Source organism: Macaca thibetana, chromosome 5 (genome assembly GCF_024542745.1).
Source record: "Macaca thibetana thibetana isolate TM-01 chromosome 5, ASM2454274v1, whole genome shotgun sequence".
Taxonomy (NCBI): domain Eukaryota; kingdom Metazoa; phylum Chordata; class Mammalia; order Primates; family Cercopithecidae; genus Macaca; species Macaca thibetana.
The window spans coordinates 64,315,926-64,333,521 of NC_065582.1; the positions used below are offsets into that span (position 1 = coordinate 64,315,926).

The window sequence follows — 17,596 nt, forward strand, 5'->3', positions numbered from 1 at the left end:
TATTAGTATTGTATGGGTTAAATAAAATCCCTAAAAATGCACTTATCACTATGCACTTATCATTATGTCCAAACATAGCAACATTCAATAAATTTTATGATAATAATAGTTATTATATACCCAGCTCTCTTGCCTGTATTCTGCTTATGAGGTTCAATACACAAGATATACAGACATTTAATTTAAGGTGCACTAACTGATTCAAAATCCTGTGAAAGAAAATCATTTCTAACGTTTGTATCCAAAATGGACCTCACAAATGCCTCCATCATTTCTCTTGGAAATCTTAATAGTTTCTTGTGAAAATAAATTAATTTATTATCAGATTGCTAAAACTCATTTGTAATCATTAATGAATCATAGTCCATTTACCTAATATTCCAAACATACTTTTAATACATTATTTCAAGTGGCTCTTTTTTTGCTGGTTGTTTACTGAATTGCCAAAATCTCACTACCCACACCAATGGTTCTCCAATGGTCCTCTCACTGTGGAGCATGCATGAACCTCCATGCAAACCAGACACCCATTTAAGGAGCCCTGGAAAATCAAAACCATTTTCATGATAACGCAAACCATCCTCTGCCTTTGTTCACTGTGTTGGCATTTATGCTAGAGGTGCAAAAGCAATAGTGGGCAAAACTGGTGGTACTTTAGCACAAGTCAAAGCAGTAGATCCAAAGTATTTTAGCAGTAACTGTGTTTATTTGTTTTACTCAAGGTAAAACAAATGAACAAACAAAACAATTTCATTTAAAAAAGTAAAGAAATTTTCTTGAGAAAACAGAAAATGTATTAATGTTATCAAATCCGGACTTAACTTTGATGTCTTTTCAATATCCTGTGTGACACAGAGCAGTATGTGCACAAAGACCCATTACTCTGTACCTACGTATTGTGGTTTTCTCAAATAAATGCATGTGTGTAATTGAGTTGTAAGCTGAACTAGCCACTTGATTTGTGGAATACCATTTTTACTTGAAAGAACAACTGTTTTTTTTTTTTATATTTGAGTATGCATAATCTTTCCTTTTTATCATGAACAAAGGAAGCCTGACACTTCCAGGAAAACAACAATATATGTTGCTGATAGTGAAATTTGAGCTTTCAAGTAAAAATTCAAATTTGGAAAATTTCTAACCATCACCAACAGGTTGAGAGTCGTATATTAAAGACTATTATGATAAATTCCTTATCAGTTACACCAACAAGTTTGAAATGATCAATGCCTGATATTTCTAAATCAGGAATAGGTAAAAAATTCATGACGAATGCAAGATCAATGTATTTTTTTGTAACAGATCTGACAGGGTTTCATATTCCACACCGCAAGTAAATCTTAAGAACCTGCCACTGTGAACTTCTGGTGTAGTAGACAAACTATTTCTCTATTTTCCAACTTAAAATATCTGTGTAAGGATGGATTCTGTTTGTATATTTTAGCCAAAAACACAACATATTGCAATATATTGCCCAAGAAGATTTGAGAATCCAGCTGTATTCTATTGAGCTAGCTATTAAAGAGACTTGTAAAGATGTAAAATAATGCCACTCTTTAATTTTTTAGTTTGAAAAAAATAAACTTTTTAAAAATAAAATAAAAATGTTATATGTTTAAAATATAACATAGTTTTAAAATGAATTAACAAATATTTTTAATTTATTCAGTTTTACTGTTAAAAATGGTACATGTCAATAGATAAGACACGCTTACACAAAGTCTCCAGGGGTGTCCTTGACAATTCTTAAGAGCATAAAGGGGTCATGAGAGTAGCAAGTTTGAGAACTATGGCCTGGTGACTACCTGAAAGTATAAGATTGCTTCCTTCCATTTAAACACTAAGCTCCATGTCAGAACACCCACCTAAATTCCTCTTTCCTTGTTGAGTTTCCTGACAGTTATCAATTCATTTGTAGAGAAGAGATAATCATGATGTTCTGACCTGAGTTCAATTAATGAGCATCATCAGATTTAATAGCTCCCTTCATTTCCTCAGCTTTTCTCTGGTGATTTATTCCTAAGTTACAAAGACACATGTTTTGATCTTAGGTCTTCTACCATCTCATTCAGCAAACATGTATGGAGCACCTACTATACGTCAGGTAATATACCAAGGTCTGAAGTAACAAAGACCAATAAAACAAAGCCCCTGACCATCATGAGGTCCAACCAAGTTCCTAAGTTGCATGTTCCTATGTAATACACGTTAAAAGATATGCTTACTGAAATACATATATCTATTTTTTGGTGAACCTAGAAAAATGGCACAAACTTTACATGACCTATTCTAACATAATCAAGACTATCTAAGCTCTTCTGAGAACATAAAGAGATAAAATAAAACGGTAATTAATCTTGCGTCTGTAACCCAAACACTCTTTCAATGACATAACTACCAATGCCAAACCTTTGGATATAACAAATAGGGTAAGTAAAGGTGTATAACTGGACAAATCTTTGGAATGAACAATATCAGAGTCACAGTCATTAGCCTCTTACCCCAAATGTCAGAGCTAGGAAAGGAATGCAGATGAAATTGTTTCTCTTTTACCCGCTGACTCTCTGCCTGCCCATGGAATGTGATCAGCATGACTCTGCCAGAAACCTGAGTAAGCAACCCAGACTCTTATCAGTGTACATGAATAATTTTTTAAAATGCATTGGACAAAGTCCAATTAAACAAACAATTTAAAAATTACCTTTGATAACAAGAGGAAATGTATAACTTATTTTTGCAGAATCACAGTAAATTAATCGTTTGAGCAGAAGGAAAAAAGCACTTTATTGTATATACTTGAAAAATCCAACCAATAATAATGTGAAATTCTAGCTCACAACCACTGCTTTCAATACTCTTTGGAGAAACACATTTGCTTTTCATTTTCAAAGTGGTTGAATCTTGAGCACTCAAATTTGATTTACAATTTCAGCACTTAAGTTCACAGAAGATATGCTGACTTTTTTTAATTAAAAAAATCATATTGAATTCTCCCCAGATTTTTAAATGACTAGACTACAGTAAATATAAATAACTTTTCATATTGGTGTTACTTGACTTATAAAAAGTAATAAACAGTTCATCCCCTATTAATAACAAAATTACTTACAAATACTTTTAATTTTCTTGCCTATGGCAGAGGCAGCACTATTTAATACTTTTATGCTGAGCCAATCTTTGCATAGCTAATAGGTAAATAAAAAAGACCCAATAAATCTAATGATTAAACTGAACATTTATTCTCATTCTCCATAGTATTCTAATAAAATGTACTACAGTGAACCAAACAAGAGCATCTAATAATGTAATCTGTTTTACAGTTTAACAAATTCATCTAAAGTCTGGAATGACTTAATTGCCTGCCTTCAAATCAATATTTTGGTTTTCAAACTAATCAAATATATTCATCTAAGAATTAATTCCAGAGAAGAAAGTTAAAGACAGGATTGTGGGTTTAGGAGATGGATAACTTCAACTCAAAACTCAATTACATATAAATCATGGCCTGAGCTAAACCAAATAGCTCAAACCAAATAGATGAAATAAGCCCTATATTAAACTTTTTAAAAAATAATTAGGTCAAAGAAGATATTAGGCTTAGAAATCCTTTCAGTGCTATGTAAGATAAAATTGAATTCCCCTTAGAATTATATCTCTAATTAATATGGTCCTCTAAGCCATAAATATTCTTCCCCATCCATAGATAGACATAACCAACTATTATGAAAAAAAATCACAGAGGATACAAAACTATATAATAATAATAATAATAAATTATCATTTAAAATAAAGAAAATCCCCACCTCCTCCCCTAAAAAAAGAAAAGCAGCAAGAAAACAAGCACATGAGCCTCAATTTCACTAGCATGTTGTGCTTGGGTCACTGCCAAGTATCACAAACCACATTTGATGTTTGTGTTTTTGGCTGAGTGACACTAGAATGTCTTTGAGGGGCCTGGGGAGGGAAAGAATGAACTTAGAAACACCAAACAAGAGTTTTCTGGAGTATAGCTGTATCATTTCTAGTTGATCATCAAAATAACATTGAAAGTAGTTCAATTAAAAAGCAAATCAATGATACAAGGAGGTAGTAGCCTAACATACACTCCAGGGAAGGCTGAGCTTGGAATTCTTTTGGCTTATGCTATCAAACACTAATTTCTTACCAACCAACATACAGAACAACATGTATCTATCCCATGGCATTGAACTCAGTATTGTCAAGAAACAGCCCCTAGTCTCTGATTATTCACAGCACACTGCATGCCCTAGTTTAAGAGGGAAAAGGAAGGATTATCCTAAGTCAGAAGACAGTGTCTAAAATGTTAAGGCAGATGAAATCAGGAATCTTCCAAAACTTGGCTCAGCACATTAAAATTAGTCACTGTCTATAAAGAAACTGCCAAGACTGCTGAGGATGTGAAAGTTAATACTGTCCTGGTGTACACTGTCAGCCCATCCTCCATGGCCACTCTTCCTGAAGAGCTATGGTACAATGCTGATTCCTACCAAAGCTCTTCATTTTGGAATAGGTCTTCTTAATTCTGAAAGTGCCCATCTTCTAGTAGACCTCCTTACTGACTGGTATTTAGATTACCTCAGCAATTTAGCTTAGAAAAATGGATTTTTTTCCACTCTGAAATGGCTAAATATTTCTCCTTAGCCTTATACATTTGATTGCTATAAAGAAAAATATACAGGGAAAAGAAAGTTTATTATTTAGTTGCAACCAAGATTAAAACTAAAGTTTATGTAATTCTCTGTTAGTCTTTGTGACAGAACATTTTTAGGTGTTCCTGTTCATAAATTTAACAATAAACAATGAAGGTAAACAATTATAGAGAGTAAATAGAAAGAAAATGACCTTTCTAAAAAGCACATCAACAAATAATAAATGACTACAAAATCATTACCTCTGCTCTCTGTGTTCTGGGAAAAGCAGTTGATTTTTCTATGGCATAAACATCCACCAGGTAAAGACATGCTCCTTGCTCCCGGTCCAGAATGGCTGCAGTCTGAATTATACCAGTATGTCGTCCAATAGTAAAGAGGCGTCCAACAGTTTTTTCTTCACAACGAACTGAAACAATGTAATACTCCACTGGGGCCTCAGATCCTCTGGGGCTAGCTGCTTCTATTGATATCACATTTGTGCCAATGGGTTCTCCTTCCTTCAAAATAGTTATATATTTGGGTTGAGTAAAAACAGGTCCATCAAGGCCCTGAAGAATGATGGTCAATTCAGTGGTTGACTTCCTCCTTTCAGGCCCAAGGTCTGTTGCTGAAACTATGAGATTGTAGATCAACTGTGAAGGAACCAGCGCTGAAGCCACTCTCAAGTCTCCACTATAACGATCAACAATGAAGGTGTCTGTGTCCCCATTGATGATCTCATACTCTACTTCTCCATTAGCACCTTCATCTGGGTCAGCAGCCATAATTGTTGTCAGAACAGAACCAATCACAGCTGATGGGTCTGCAGCAAGGGCGTTTTGTGATATAAACATTGGGACATTGTCATTGAGGTCTGTAACCAAAATGGTCACGTTCTTCAAAGCATACCGTCTAGTTTCTATTGGCACAGCTTGATCATTGGCTTTTACAGTTAACTCAAAGAGATTAGCAAATTCCCGATCTATTTCAGCATTAGTATATATAGTCCCTTTGACTTCATCTATGGTAAAATGGTTGCCTCTTGGCATCTGTTGAATGATTGTGTAGGATAGTTGCCCATTAATATCTGCATCAGGGTCATGTGCAGTCACTGAAATGACAGATGTACCAATGGGAATGTTCTCAACAATAGATTTGAAAATATCTCCAGGAGGAAAGCTAGGAGGGTTGTCATTAAAGTCCCTCACGTGAATAACCACTGACATTGTAGATGAACGAGGAGGTCTTCCTTGGTCTTTTGCTGTTATATTTAATTTATACAAAGACTGTGTTTCAAAGTCCAATTTTTTGGCAAGAAAAATACTCCCAGTGTTTGGGCTAATGCTAAAAGTTCCGTGGTTGTTAGTCCCAGTAATACTGTAATATAAATCAGCATTGTCACCTGAATCGGAATCAGTTGCAGTAACAGAGGACACGAGTTCACCAATTCTCATGTTTTCCAAAACATCAACAAAGAGTGTTGATTTAGGGAAAGAAGGGGTATTGTCATTTTCATCTAAAATATCAATATTTAAAGTACACGTTGAATTGAGGGGGATTGTCCCTGAATCCACTGCTTGAATTACAAGGGAATAGGCAGGTGTTGCTTCATAGTCTAATTTGCCAATTAGTGCTACCTGACCAGAGGTAATGTCTATAGCAAACTGTCTTTCTTCATTTCCTTTTATTATAGAATAGTGAATAAGTCCATTATTACCTTCATCAACATCTGAGGCAGATACTCTTAAAACTTGTGTCAGATTGGCTGCTGACTCTGATATTGTAGCTTGGTAAAAGTCTTTTAAAAATTTGGGAGCATTATCATTTATATCCTTCATGTAAACATGTACAGTGGCCTGATCCTTGAGAGGCTGAGGGAGCCCCTGATCTGTTGCTATGACTGTAAAGCTAAACACTGCAGTCCCTCTCCGCCTCATAAGAGACTCCCTGTCAAACTGGTAAGTATTTGTAATTTCCCCACTGATAGTATGCAACTCAAAATCTGGCTGCACCATTTCAAAAGAATACCTTACTTCTCCATTTGGCCCAAAGTCTTTATCTACAGCACTTACTTTGCCCACAAACGACCCAGCCCTTTGCTCTTCTTCGAAGTAAAATGTGTAATTGGTACTGTTAAAAAGAGGTCTGTTATCATTTACATCTTCCAAAATTACAGTAACATTCACAGTAGCACTAAGGGGTTCCACTGCTCTGTCAGAAGCAACAACCATTAAAACATATCTGTCTTGAAGTTCACGGTCAAGTTCACTTTTTATATACAATTGACCATCTGGGAATATGCCAAAAGCATCCCCTGTATTTCCTTCAGCAATGGTGTATGCAATTTCACCATTTGCTCCTGAATCCTTATCAGAAGCTTGTACTTTAAAAAATCGAGAATTCACAGGTTCTGACTCAGAAAGGGTGACCTCATAAGAAAGTTGGTCAAACACTGGTGAATTGTCATTTACATCATGGACATAAACTGTTAGGATGACACTAGAGGAGAGCTGTGGAACACCCATATCAGATGCCAATATCTCTATTTGGTAGGAGCCAGCCTGAACATCCAGAGGCCCAAGCAGACTAATAGTGCCATTCTTTCCATTGATAGCAAATAGGTTCTTGGGGTTTTGCTTCAGACTATAGAGTACCATGCCATTGACACCTTCATCAGGGTCCACAGCTTTGGCCTGGAAAATGCTGTGACCTGCCTGCCAATTCTCCACCACATTTACACTCTCTACTGCCTGAAGGAAATGGGGAGAGTTGTCATTCAAATCCTTAACTGTTATGTTAACCATAGTGTCTCCAGTCACTGTGCCCCCACTGGCCACTACCTTCAGCTGATAAAACGATTGCTCTTCTCTATCAATCACATTTGCTGTGGTAAGCTGCCCAGTGACCTGGTTGATAGCAAACATACCTTTCTGATCCCCAGTAGTAATGAGATAACTGATGTTGGAATTGAGATCCATGGTGGATGCAGACACACTACCCACATGATATCCCAGCGCCACGTTCTCAAAAACCACAAAGCTGTAGGCAACCTGACCGAATACAGGTGGGTTGTCTTGAGTGTCCAATACAGTGATGGTTACAATTGCCTGGTTGGGAGATTGTAAATTGCCACCATCAGTAGCTACTATTTGCAACTGATAAGCTGTTTTTTCTTCTCTGTCTAGGGCCATTCTTGTAGAAATAACCCCACTCTGAGCATTGACCTGAAACCGAGACCTGTCCCCAGCAGATATACTATATTTGACAGTACCATTGGTACCCAAGTCTGGGTCAGTGGCAGACACAGTGGTGATGTAGCTACCTCCAGGCTCATTCTCCTTAATATGAGCAAAGTATTGGACAGGGTAGAACACAGGGCTGTTATCATTTATATCCAGAAGACTCACATTTATGCGAGTCATTGATGACTGAGGAGGGGAGCCCAGATCTGTGGCCAGAACCAACAGGGAGTAGAAGGCTTGCTCTTCTCTGTCCAAGGAGGAAATAGTACTCAACCTCCCAGACACAGGATCCAGACGGAAGGACCTCCGGTCAGTCTCTGCCTCTTGTAAGGAAAAGCGCACTGTTCCGTTGTCACCCAGGTCCCCGTCAGTTGCCCTGAGCATCAGCAGTTCTGTCCCTGTTGGGGCATTCTCAACCACAGACACATCATACCCTTCTGGCTGGCTAAATCTTGGCTTTTCATCATTCACGTCTAGGAGAGTTACTACGAGCTGGGCATAGGACACCTTGGGGTGAACTCCCTGGTCCCGGGCACTTATATTCAGTACAATCTGGGAAGCAAGTTCACGGTCCAGGCCCCCAGCGGCCCCAGTGGTCACGAGGCCACTATGTTCACTGATATGGAACCATCCCAGTCCATTGCCAGAGACGATGCTGTAACGCAGATTAGCATTGAGACCAGAGTCGCCATCAGTGGCAGATATCCCACTCACATAGCTTCCCGGAGGCGCCTCCTCGCTCAGGTTCACTCTGTACACTTGCTGTGAAAAGACAGGAGGATGGTCATTGATGTCATTAACAAAAATCACCAGGCTTGCCACAGAAGAGCGCGCCTGGACTGCTGCGCCAGGGGGCGCCCCATAGTTATCAGAGACGGAAACTGTGAGGTTGTAGGAAGGGATGCGCTCCCGGTCCAAGGCGCTAGCCACCTTGATTAGGCTCAGGTTCGGCACTTTGCTGCTTTGCACTTCAAAGTGGCGCTGCTCATTGCCCCCGAGAATCTGCACGGAGATGTTCCCGTTGGCCGCGGAAGAATCTGCGTCGGTCACGGTGAGCAGAGCCACCACGGTGCCCACTTGAGCGTTCTCATCTACCGAGGCGTAGCGCGAGGTTGCCGGGAAGTAGCGGAACTTCACTACCGGGTCATTGTCATTCACGTCCAGCAGCTGAATCAGCGCCTCGGCGCGCCCCGTGAGGGAAGGCACGCCTCTGTCCATCGCCTGCACCGTAAGCGAGTACTGGCGCCGGGCTTCGAAGTCCAGGGGCTCCCGTACCGTGATAAGCCCCGTCTCAGGGTCCATTTGGAAGGGGGTCCCCTCGTCCTGCAGGCGATAGCGGATGTCCGCGTTGGTGCCCTCGTCCGCGTCCGCCGCCGCCACCTGGAGGACGCTGGAGCCCACAACCGCGTCCTCAGGCACCCCCGCCTGGTAGTGAGAACTGCCAAAAACCGGGGGGTTGTCATTAATATCTTGCACAGTCACGTTTACCTGAAGGTAGCCCCGCCGCTTAGGCTCACCCTTGTCCTCCACCTCAACCAGGAGCTGGTACTGCGGCGTGACCTCGCGGTCCAGCCCGCCCTTGGACACCAGATGCAGGAACGCTCCCTCGCCGCTCGGGTTCAGGGTGATGTCCAGACGGAAGCGGCCCGCCTCGTTGCCGCGGATGATGCGGTAGGAGCGGTGGTCCACACCGTTTGAGCCGATGTCCGAGTCGGTGGCGGTGTCTAAGATGACTTGGCGCCCGCTGCTACTGTCTTCCTTGAAAGTGACCACGATAGAGGGGTCCGGGAAAACGGGGGCGTTGTCATTAAGGTCCCGCACCAGCACTCGCACTTCGGTGGGGTAGGTGGGCGCGCTGGAAAGGACCACCAGGTTGATCACGTCGCTGGGCAGGCTCTCGCGGTCGATGGTGGACGTGGTGTACAGGGCTCCGGTGCTACTGTTTATGGCAAACAGGGCGTGGCTTTCGCTGAGCCTGTAGGTGAAGCCGGGGCGCGTCTGGATGGTGCCTACCAGAGTGCCTGGAGGTTGCTCTTCCAGCACTTGGAACACCTGGCGCTGCTCGGCCCCGTGGACCCAGGCCTGCCCCGGAAGCAATGACAGTAGCCAAAACACTCGAAGGAGCTGAGATACTGATAGAGTGTGCAACGGGAGCCACGGGCGGCCAGTAGCCCTGTCTGGTGCTAAGTCCATGGTCCTGGCTCCCTAAAACGATGTGATAAAGAGAAGGAAGGGTGAAGCAAACGCAATGATATTTACAGGGATTAAGGAGCGCCAGCAAAGATTCAGCCGACGGCTTGGTCTGAGACCTCTCTCTGCTATTTCAAAGAACCTCCAATCCAGCAAAAGCAAGTAGCATCAGCAAAAGACTCTAGGTAGCCAGTTGGACGCGGAGTGCAAGAGAGATGCTGTGGCTAAAAGCGGCCGGGCATTCCGCGGGACACTCCCAGTGAGCTGAGTTCCCAGAAAAGTTTCTCAAGCCTCTTATATATTCCCCCTTTACTTTGTTTTTGAATCCAGATAGTTTGAGCGTTTTCACCCAGGTGGATGAGAGTTGGGAGAAGTTGCCTGTATCTAAGGTATATGAGGAATCATTGCAAAGAACGGTCTTCAGAAACTTTAGAACTTACCCGCAGCGAAGAACGTGAAGAGGGAGGAATAAACGTCCAAGCACAACTGCGCACCGGGGAAGGGTTGGTGGGGAACCGGGAGAATCGAATTCCTTTCCCAAAAGCTGGAGGCGATGGAATTCCTGGAGTCCCCACTCCTCAAAAACCACGCTGCAACACCCCTCCAACAGGGCTCCGGCAGTGGCCGCTGAGGCCCAGGCGGCGGCGTCTGCGCGCAGGCAGTTCGGGAACTGCGTTCCAAGCGCTAGCGTTCGCGCTCTGGCTCCCGTACCCGGGAGCGCTCAGCTCTGCCCCTTCCCCTCCAGCAGCCGCCGCCGCCGCCGCCCCTGTTGCGGCTTCAAGCCAGTGGTCCGGCACAAACAACAGCCAGGGTTGCTCGGCATTTTTCACCTCTGCCGGGGCGCCTGCCGACCCATTATTTGTACATCCAAGTCGAACGCAGTTCCCCCTTTCTTCTTGGCCTCGCAGGGGCCGGGCAGAAACAGCGTGCGGTCCCCGAGTCGCCCTCCCCTCACCATGCCAGGGGGGTTGTTCTCCGGCGGCCCCAGTCGGAAGCCCACTCTAGTGCGCCTCGCCCCTGCCCTCGCTATCTCTGCTTTTATTGTCCCGTGTCAGTTTCACTTTGTAATCCACAAGGCTTTTTGTTTGGGGCGGGGGGTGGTCGGTGCCTCCCTCTCCTTCACCGTTGGCAGTGGAGGCGGCGAAGTCGGCGCTGGACTGTAGTGACGCCCTCCACAGCTCCGGACGGCGCCTGTCAGTGCTCTCCCTCTCGCCGGCCGGGGCCGAAGGTTGGACCGCGGTGGAGCTAGGGCTCCGCGAGCCCCTCTCCACCTCCCGCCTGGTCCCTCACACTCTCCCCGCCCCTTCCCAGTCGCACAGGCATGCTCACACACACACACACACACACGTACACACACACACACAGCGCGTCGCCGAAACACAAACAGAGGGGGAGGGAAGACCAGGAGCTGGAGCAGCACTCAGAAACTTTGCTCGCCACTCATTGATCCCCGCACTTTAGTTCGCCCGGACTCCCCCTAGCTCCCGGTCCTGTCACCTTCTGCCCCTCCCTCATCCCAGCCCCATTGGGCCGGAGCTGAAGCAGCCCCGCCCGGCACTCCTACCGCGAGCGCCCTCCGCCTTGCCTGGCCTCCGACTGGCTTCTCGGGATGCTAATCACTTCACCCTCCCGGACGGCTGTAGGCGGTCTGGTGTGGGAGCAAAGCGAGGCGGAGGCGCTAAGAAGGGGGGTGATTTTTTTTCTTTTCTTTTCTTTCTCTCTTTTTTTTTTTTTTTTTTTTTTTTCCTTTACGGCCAAATCTTGGCCGGCGTCAGAGCAATAACAGCAAAAGGCTGCCGCAGAATGGATGGGGGTGGGGTCAGGTTTGCAGATAAATAACTTTAGTGGCAGGGTCTGGGGGAAGACCGTTAGGTTGTTATGCTAGTAATAACTCAGGGGTAAGGGGGTCGAGAGAAATAAAAGAAAGGCGGGGGGTGAGGGTCTGTTAAAGCGGGGAGGAAGGATTAAGCAAAGCCTGTCTGGGAATGCACAGTGCAGATTTGCTTTAACCATTTCCTGCCCCTTCTCTCTTTATGCAAGGCAGAGAGCTGCCATACAATGTGATCCCACAGAACAGAATCCAAACCAAATCCTCCCCTTTCCTTCTCTTTCTACACAGTGGGCTTCCTGCTGTCTAGAGTGAGCTAAACTCTAAATGGTCACTCACTTGCCCCTCTCCCCCACCTGTCAGGTGACTAGGGGGCAAGAGGCCTGGGTACCAACTACCAAAGGCACTTTGGACTTCCTCCTATAGGAAAGGCCAGGGGAACTCAGTGTTCTGTTTTCTTTCCCAACTGGATTCCAGGTGCCAGTAGCCCAAACCTTAGGGTTTCAACAACAGTAATAATGGCAGCCCTTTGAAAAGAGGGAGGTATTTTCCTGTTGCAAAGTTAGTTGGGAATTTTGATCCCTGATGGAGTGATTTCCACCTTCACATTTTTTAGCCAAAGGCATTCTAATAAAGTTTTATTTCGCTTTTCAGTCTGGGAGAAATAGATACCAGAAAGTAGAAATAAATAAATAATATTTAAGCTGAAGTTTTTAAAGATACCCACATGCCACTTAATGCACTCAGATCAACTCACCCACTATTCACTGCAGCTGATTTTTGTGGTGGCATGCATCGTTTCTTTAAAAGAAGAAAAACGTTACTAGGAATCAGATCGATATTTTTCCCCTTTAAGGGAACCAACTTAGAAAATAAGAATTCAAGCCAAACAATGCAAATACAGGGCATATGTCACACATTTCTGCCACAAGGATCCCTCCAAACGTAAAACTTTCTGCGCCCAGAGAGTGTTCAGTCATGAGTAAATACTGCCCTCTGCTGTTCTATGTCAGTCTTACATCTTTAGTCTCCTGGTTCCTTGCTTAAAATTAAATGCAGAGACTAAAAGGATCTGGTTACAAGGCTAATTCCTCCTTCTTGCCTAGGGATAGCAGCAGAGAAAATGATCTTTAAGAATCTCCTAGTGCCTTTCTTATTTAGAGTAAAAAAAAAAAAAAAAAAAAAAAAAAAAAAAAAAAAAATCAAGAGTAGTAGGACAGACAACAAATTCAAGTCTTGATGATGCAAGCAGCCTGTAATTCAAAACTGATTTATGGAAACATGATTTCTAAAACTATCTCCAATTCCTCTGTTTAGGTTAAAAAACTAACTTCTACATATTCCTCTACTGTAATGTAATGATTTAATTGGAAACAGGCAAAAAAGTTAATTTTAACCATTTATGTATTTTAAGACTTGAAAACATACTAGACTTTTTAGAGACATTTTAAGCCTTTTTCTCAAAAATCCTATTTTTCTTAAGTTACAATCCTAACACCATTATTTTTGGTATAATTTGGCCAAAAAATATTTGTAGATGAACTAAACTGACAACTAAATTTTTACACAGTTTTACAAATCGTGACTATGTGTGATTTTAAGAGAGTATCACTGTTTTTTTTTATTTTGTTTGCTAATGCACTATTATTCAGGTATTTATAGAGAAATAAACAGTAAGGAATCATGCAGATACTTGTTGTAGGAGATCATGGACTTTTGTTGGTTTGCTTATTTTTTTTGCCTGTCGGATAATCTTCAGATTTAGTGTCAGTAGTATTACATTTTCATTATATATGAGTGAATTTAATTTGGAGAACAGGTGAAAATCATTCATTCTGTGAAATGGAAAGTATTCAATCAGTGCAATATGTATACATTTTACTTTTACTAAACAAGATATGGAAAAATAAAGTAATACAGAAAATATATATGGAGAAAGAGTACATAAAACATTTTTTAGACAATTTCAAAAGAGGGTTATCAAAAATTAGCCAATAGTGTGGTTATTTGAACAAGTAGAAACTTTGCCCATGATGACTACTTTAAAGTAACATATTCATTTATAGATAAAACCTATATATAAATTTACAGTCTACGTATAGATAGCTACACAATTTAAGGTAAAATATAGAGCATGGTTTTAATAAAAGACAAAGGTATTTTGTTGTTATTTTTCTCCTTTGCGTTTCATGCATGCTAAAAAATATGGATGCCCTCCCAGAACATACATGAAAGAAAGTAAACACATATAGAGATCATTGTATGCATGAAATATGCAAAAAAGCCATAGAATACATTACTAGGTAGATATTATAATGGAACACATTAATAAACAGTTACCATAAGAATCATTTCTCATTGTACATTTTCTTTAATTAATTGCCTTTCAAAAAAACAGCAAGTTAAGTTTATTTGTGCTTTTCTACCAAAGGCTTGTATGAAAAGTGTTGTTTAGTCAAAGCTTTTCATACAGTTTCTAAAGGGGAAGATATTCCCCAATGTTAATAGACTGTGGAGGACATACTTTTATGTCCAAATATAAAAGAAACCAGAGAATACCTCATTTGAACCTTAGAACGTACGTTAAAACAAATAACTTTGTACCAATTTGTTATGATCTATACACATTTGCAATCATTATTTAATTAAGTATATGAAATTATGTTTTAGTCATGTTTTAGATTCCAGGTGACAAAGACTAGGTTAATTAGATTCCTCAATTCCTAAGGCATTAGCAACATTATTCCAGAAAAGGGTATTCTCTCAACTTCCTGCTTTCCTACCCTCTTCTCCTTTCTTCTCCTCTTCTCTTCCCTTCCTTTTCCATCTCTTGTACTCCTTTCCCTTCCTCTCCGTTTTCTCCCTTTCTTCCCCTCATCTCCTCTCCTTTCCTGTCTCCCTTTCATTTTTTCTCTTTCCTTTCAATTCTTTCTTCTTTACACTCTTCTCTCCGCTTCTCTCCTCTAGGCTCTTCTGTTCTCCCTTCCACTCTTCTCCCCTCACTTTCCCCTTAATTTACACCTTATACTATATTTTACACTGAACTCTCTTTTGCTCACTTTACTCTACCTTCCTGTACTCTACTGTACTCCCTTATTGTTCTTCACTCTCATTACCTCATCCCCAGAGGCAAACATTCTGAGTGAAATGTGTATCTTTTTGTTTCTATGTATTCTTACAAAATGTGTATTATGGGCCGGGCGCGGTGGCTCAAGCCTGTAATCCCAGCACTTTGGGAGGCCGAGACGGGCGGATCACGAGGTCAGGAGATCGAGACCATCCTGGCTAACACGGTGAAACCTCGTCTCTACTAAAAATACAAAAAACTAGCCGGGCGAGGTGGCGGGCGCCTGTAGTCCCAGCTACTCGGGAGGCTGAGGCAGGAGAATGGCGTAAACCTGGGAGGTGGAGCTTGCAGTGAGCTGAGATCCGGCCACTGCACTCCAACCTGGGCGACAGAGCGAGACTCCGTCTCAAAAAAAAAAAAAAAAAAAAAAAAAAAAAAAAAATGTGTATTATGTAGTTATCTCGTATTTTTGAAACAAATTTTATTGTATTATATTGTGTATATAGCTCATCCCATCTCTTATCTTTTTCACCAAGCACTACATTTCTAAGATTTGTACATATCGCTATGTGTATATCTGAACTGTTGTTTCTGACTTTTGCAGTTTAATGTGTATAACCATTAATTTCAAAATATCCATTTACACGGTTATAGACATCCTGTTTTCCTCCAAACCCTTGTCATCACAGTAAGTCTGCACTGAATATCCTTGCACTGTCCCCATATGGAAAGGAGTAGACATATCTTTCAGATATATAGTGTAAAAGGAAAAACACTTTACTCAGTATCTGAAACAAGTAGCTGAATGGACTGCTTGCTAAACAAGAGGGAGCTGTGTTTGTAGGACTTACTGAGCAAAACAGATAACTCATCTTATTTAGATTTGGGGAAGCATGGAGTTAATAGATGGCAAACTTTCAGAAGTAGGAGGGGTTAGAGATTGGTTAACTTTTGTAGAGTGCGGTTTTGCAGATTGGCGGAATTTCAGAAGTTTGGTTACTGATGTAAATTCAACGTTGATTTGGAATGGTTCTAAAACTGGTTTTTTAAGTACAAGTGAATCGGATTTTTGTCTTCGTCATCTGTTTTAATTATTTCATTATTTCTCTCTTTTATTTCTTTGATCTAGCTCTGTTATTTTCCAATTTCTTGTGATAAATGTTTAATTCAGTATTTTATTTTCTTATTTCCTGATAAGTATCTTGAAAGCTATAAATATTCCTCAAAATACTACATTAACCTAGTCCCACAAAGTATGACACATTCATTTTTAAATATTTATGTTTGGGGCAGGGTGCGGTGGCTCACGCCTGTAATCCCAGTGCTTTGGGAGGCCGAGGCAGGTGGATCGCGAGGTCAGGAGATCGAGACTATCCTGGCTAACACGGCGAAATCCCGTCTCTACTAAAAGTACAAAAAATTAACCGGTCCTGATGGCGGGCACCTGTAGTCCCAGTTACTCAGGAGGCTGAGGCAGGAGAATGGCGTGAACCTGGGAGGCGGAGCTTGCAGTGAGCCGAGATGGTGCCACTGCACTCCAGCCTGGGTGACAGAGCCAGACTCCGTCTCAAAAAACAAACAAACAAAAACAAAACCCAAAATGAACAAAAAAATTATGTTTTGGTTTTCTCTGTAGCACAAGATTATATATTAATATATGATTACAGTTGAAAATATGTGTAGTCTAAGAGCCGTCTCCTTCAGCAAAGCCTGCTGCCTTTCACCACCTTCCCTGACACGTAGAATCTACATCCCTTTGTTACTAATTATTTATTGTGTTATATTAAAAGTAGATAATCTGTTATAGAAAGAAGTCTCCAAATTCTCTGCTCTCATGTTTTTTTAATCCACTCCAATCAGAATTGTACCCAAAGCACTACACCAAAATTTTTCTGATCAAAGTCACTGCTGATTACGTCCTTCTCCTTGATTCACTTTTCCTCATTTGCTCTTCAGGACATCCTCCTAAGTCACGGACCACTACTTTTCAGTCTGAGGCATTTTAATGTCACGCCTTAAGGCTAAAGAGAGGAATAACCCTCTTCTCTTTTCCATGACCACTCAGTCCCATGGTCACCTTATTCTGTCTCAAGACTTCCAATAAGTTGAGAAAACTCAGAAAAAATTATTAATTATGTGGTTCTTGGGTGCAATATTCCATCCATATCCATTAGATTGTTTGTTAATTAATGCTATTCCAATCTTATGTATCATTACTGATTTTCTGTTAGCTTCATATATTGATGACTAAAAAAGGTATGCCCAAGCTGCATTTATGATTGCAGTTTTAATTCTCCTTATAGACTTATGTAGCTATTCTTGCTTTATGTTGTAAGGCAATTATATATGTACACACACACACACACACGTATAATTGCCTTACAATGTAAAGGAAGAATAGCTATATATAAGTATGTATATATGTGTGTGTATATATATACACATGTATATATAAAGTCATTCCTTATATTATACATTATAATGTATAATTATAATTATATTATAATTGTAATGTATGGTTTTAATTACATTGTAATCATAATATATGATTATAATTACATTATACATTGTAAGGCAATTACATATATTGTAAGGCTTATATATACACACAGTCATA

The 17,596-nt window shown here is 41.2% G+C and overlaps 1 protein-coding gene across 2 annotated transcripts in view; it reads right to left on the minus strand.

Annotated features, from left to right (window-relative positions):
- The window catches only part of FAT4 (FAT atypical cadherin 4), a 187,427-nt gene extending 175,825 nt beyond the window's left edge, over positions 1-11,602 (minus strand). For both annotated transcript variants that reach the window (XM_050792369.1, XM_050792368.1), the window contains exons 1-2: positions 10,525-11,602; positions 4,913-10,099 (exon numbers count right to left, since the gene is read on the minus strand). In XM_050792369.1, coding sequence (XP_050648326.1) covers positions 4,913-10,087 — 5,175 coding nt within the window. In that variant the 5' untranslated portion in view covers positions 10,088-10,099; positions 10,525-11,602. The remainder of the gene's footprint in view (positions 1-4,912; positions 10,100-10,524) is intronic.
- Between the last annotated feature and the right edge of the window lie 5,994 nt (positions 11,603-17,596).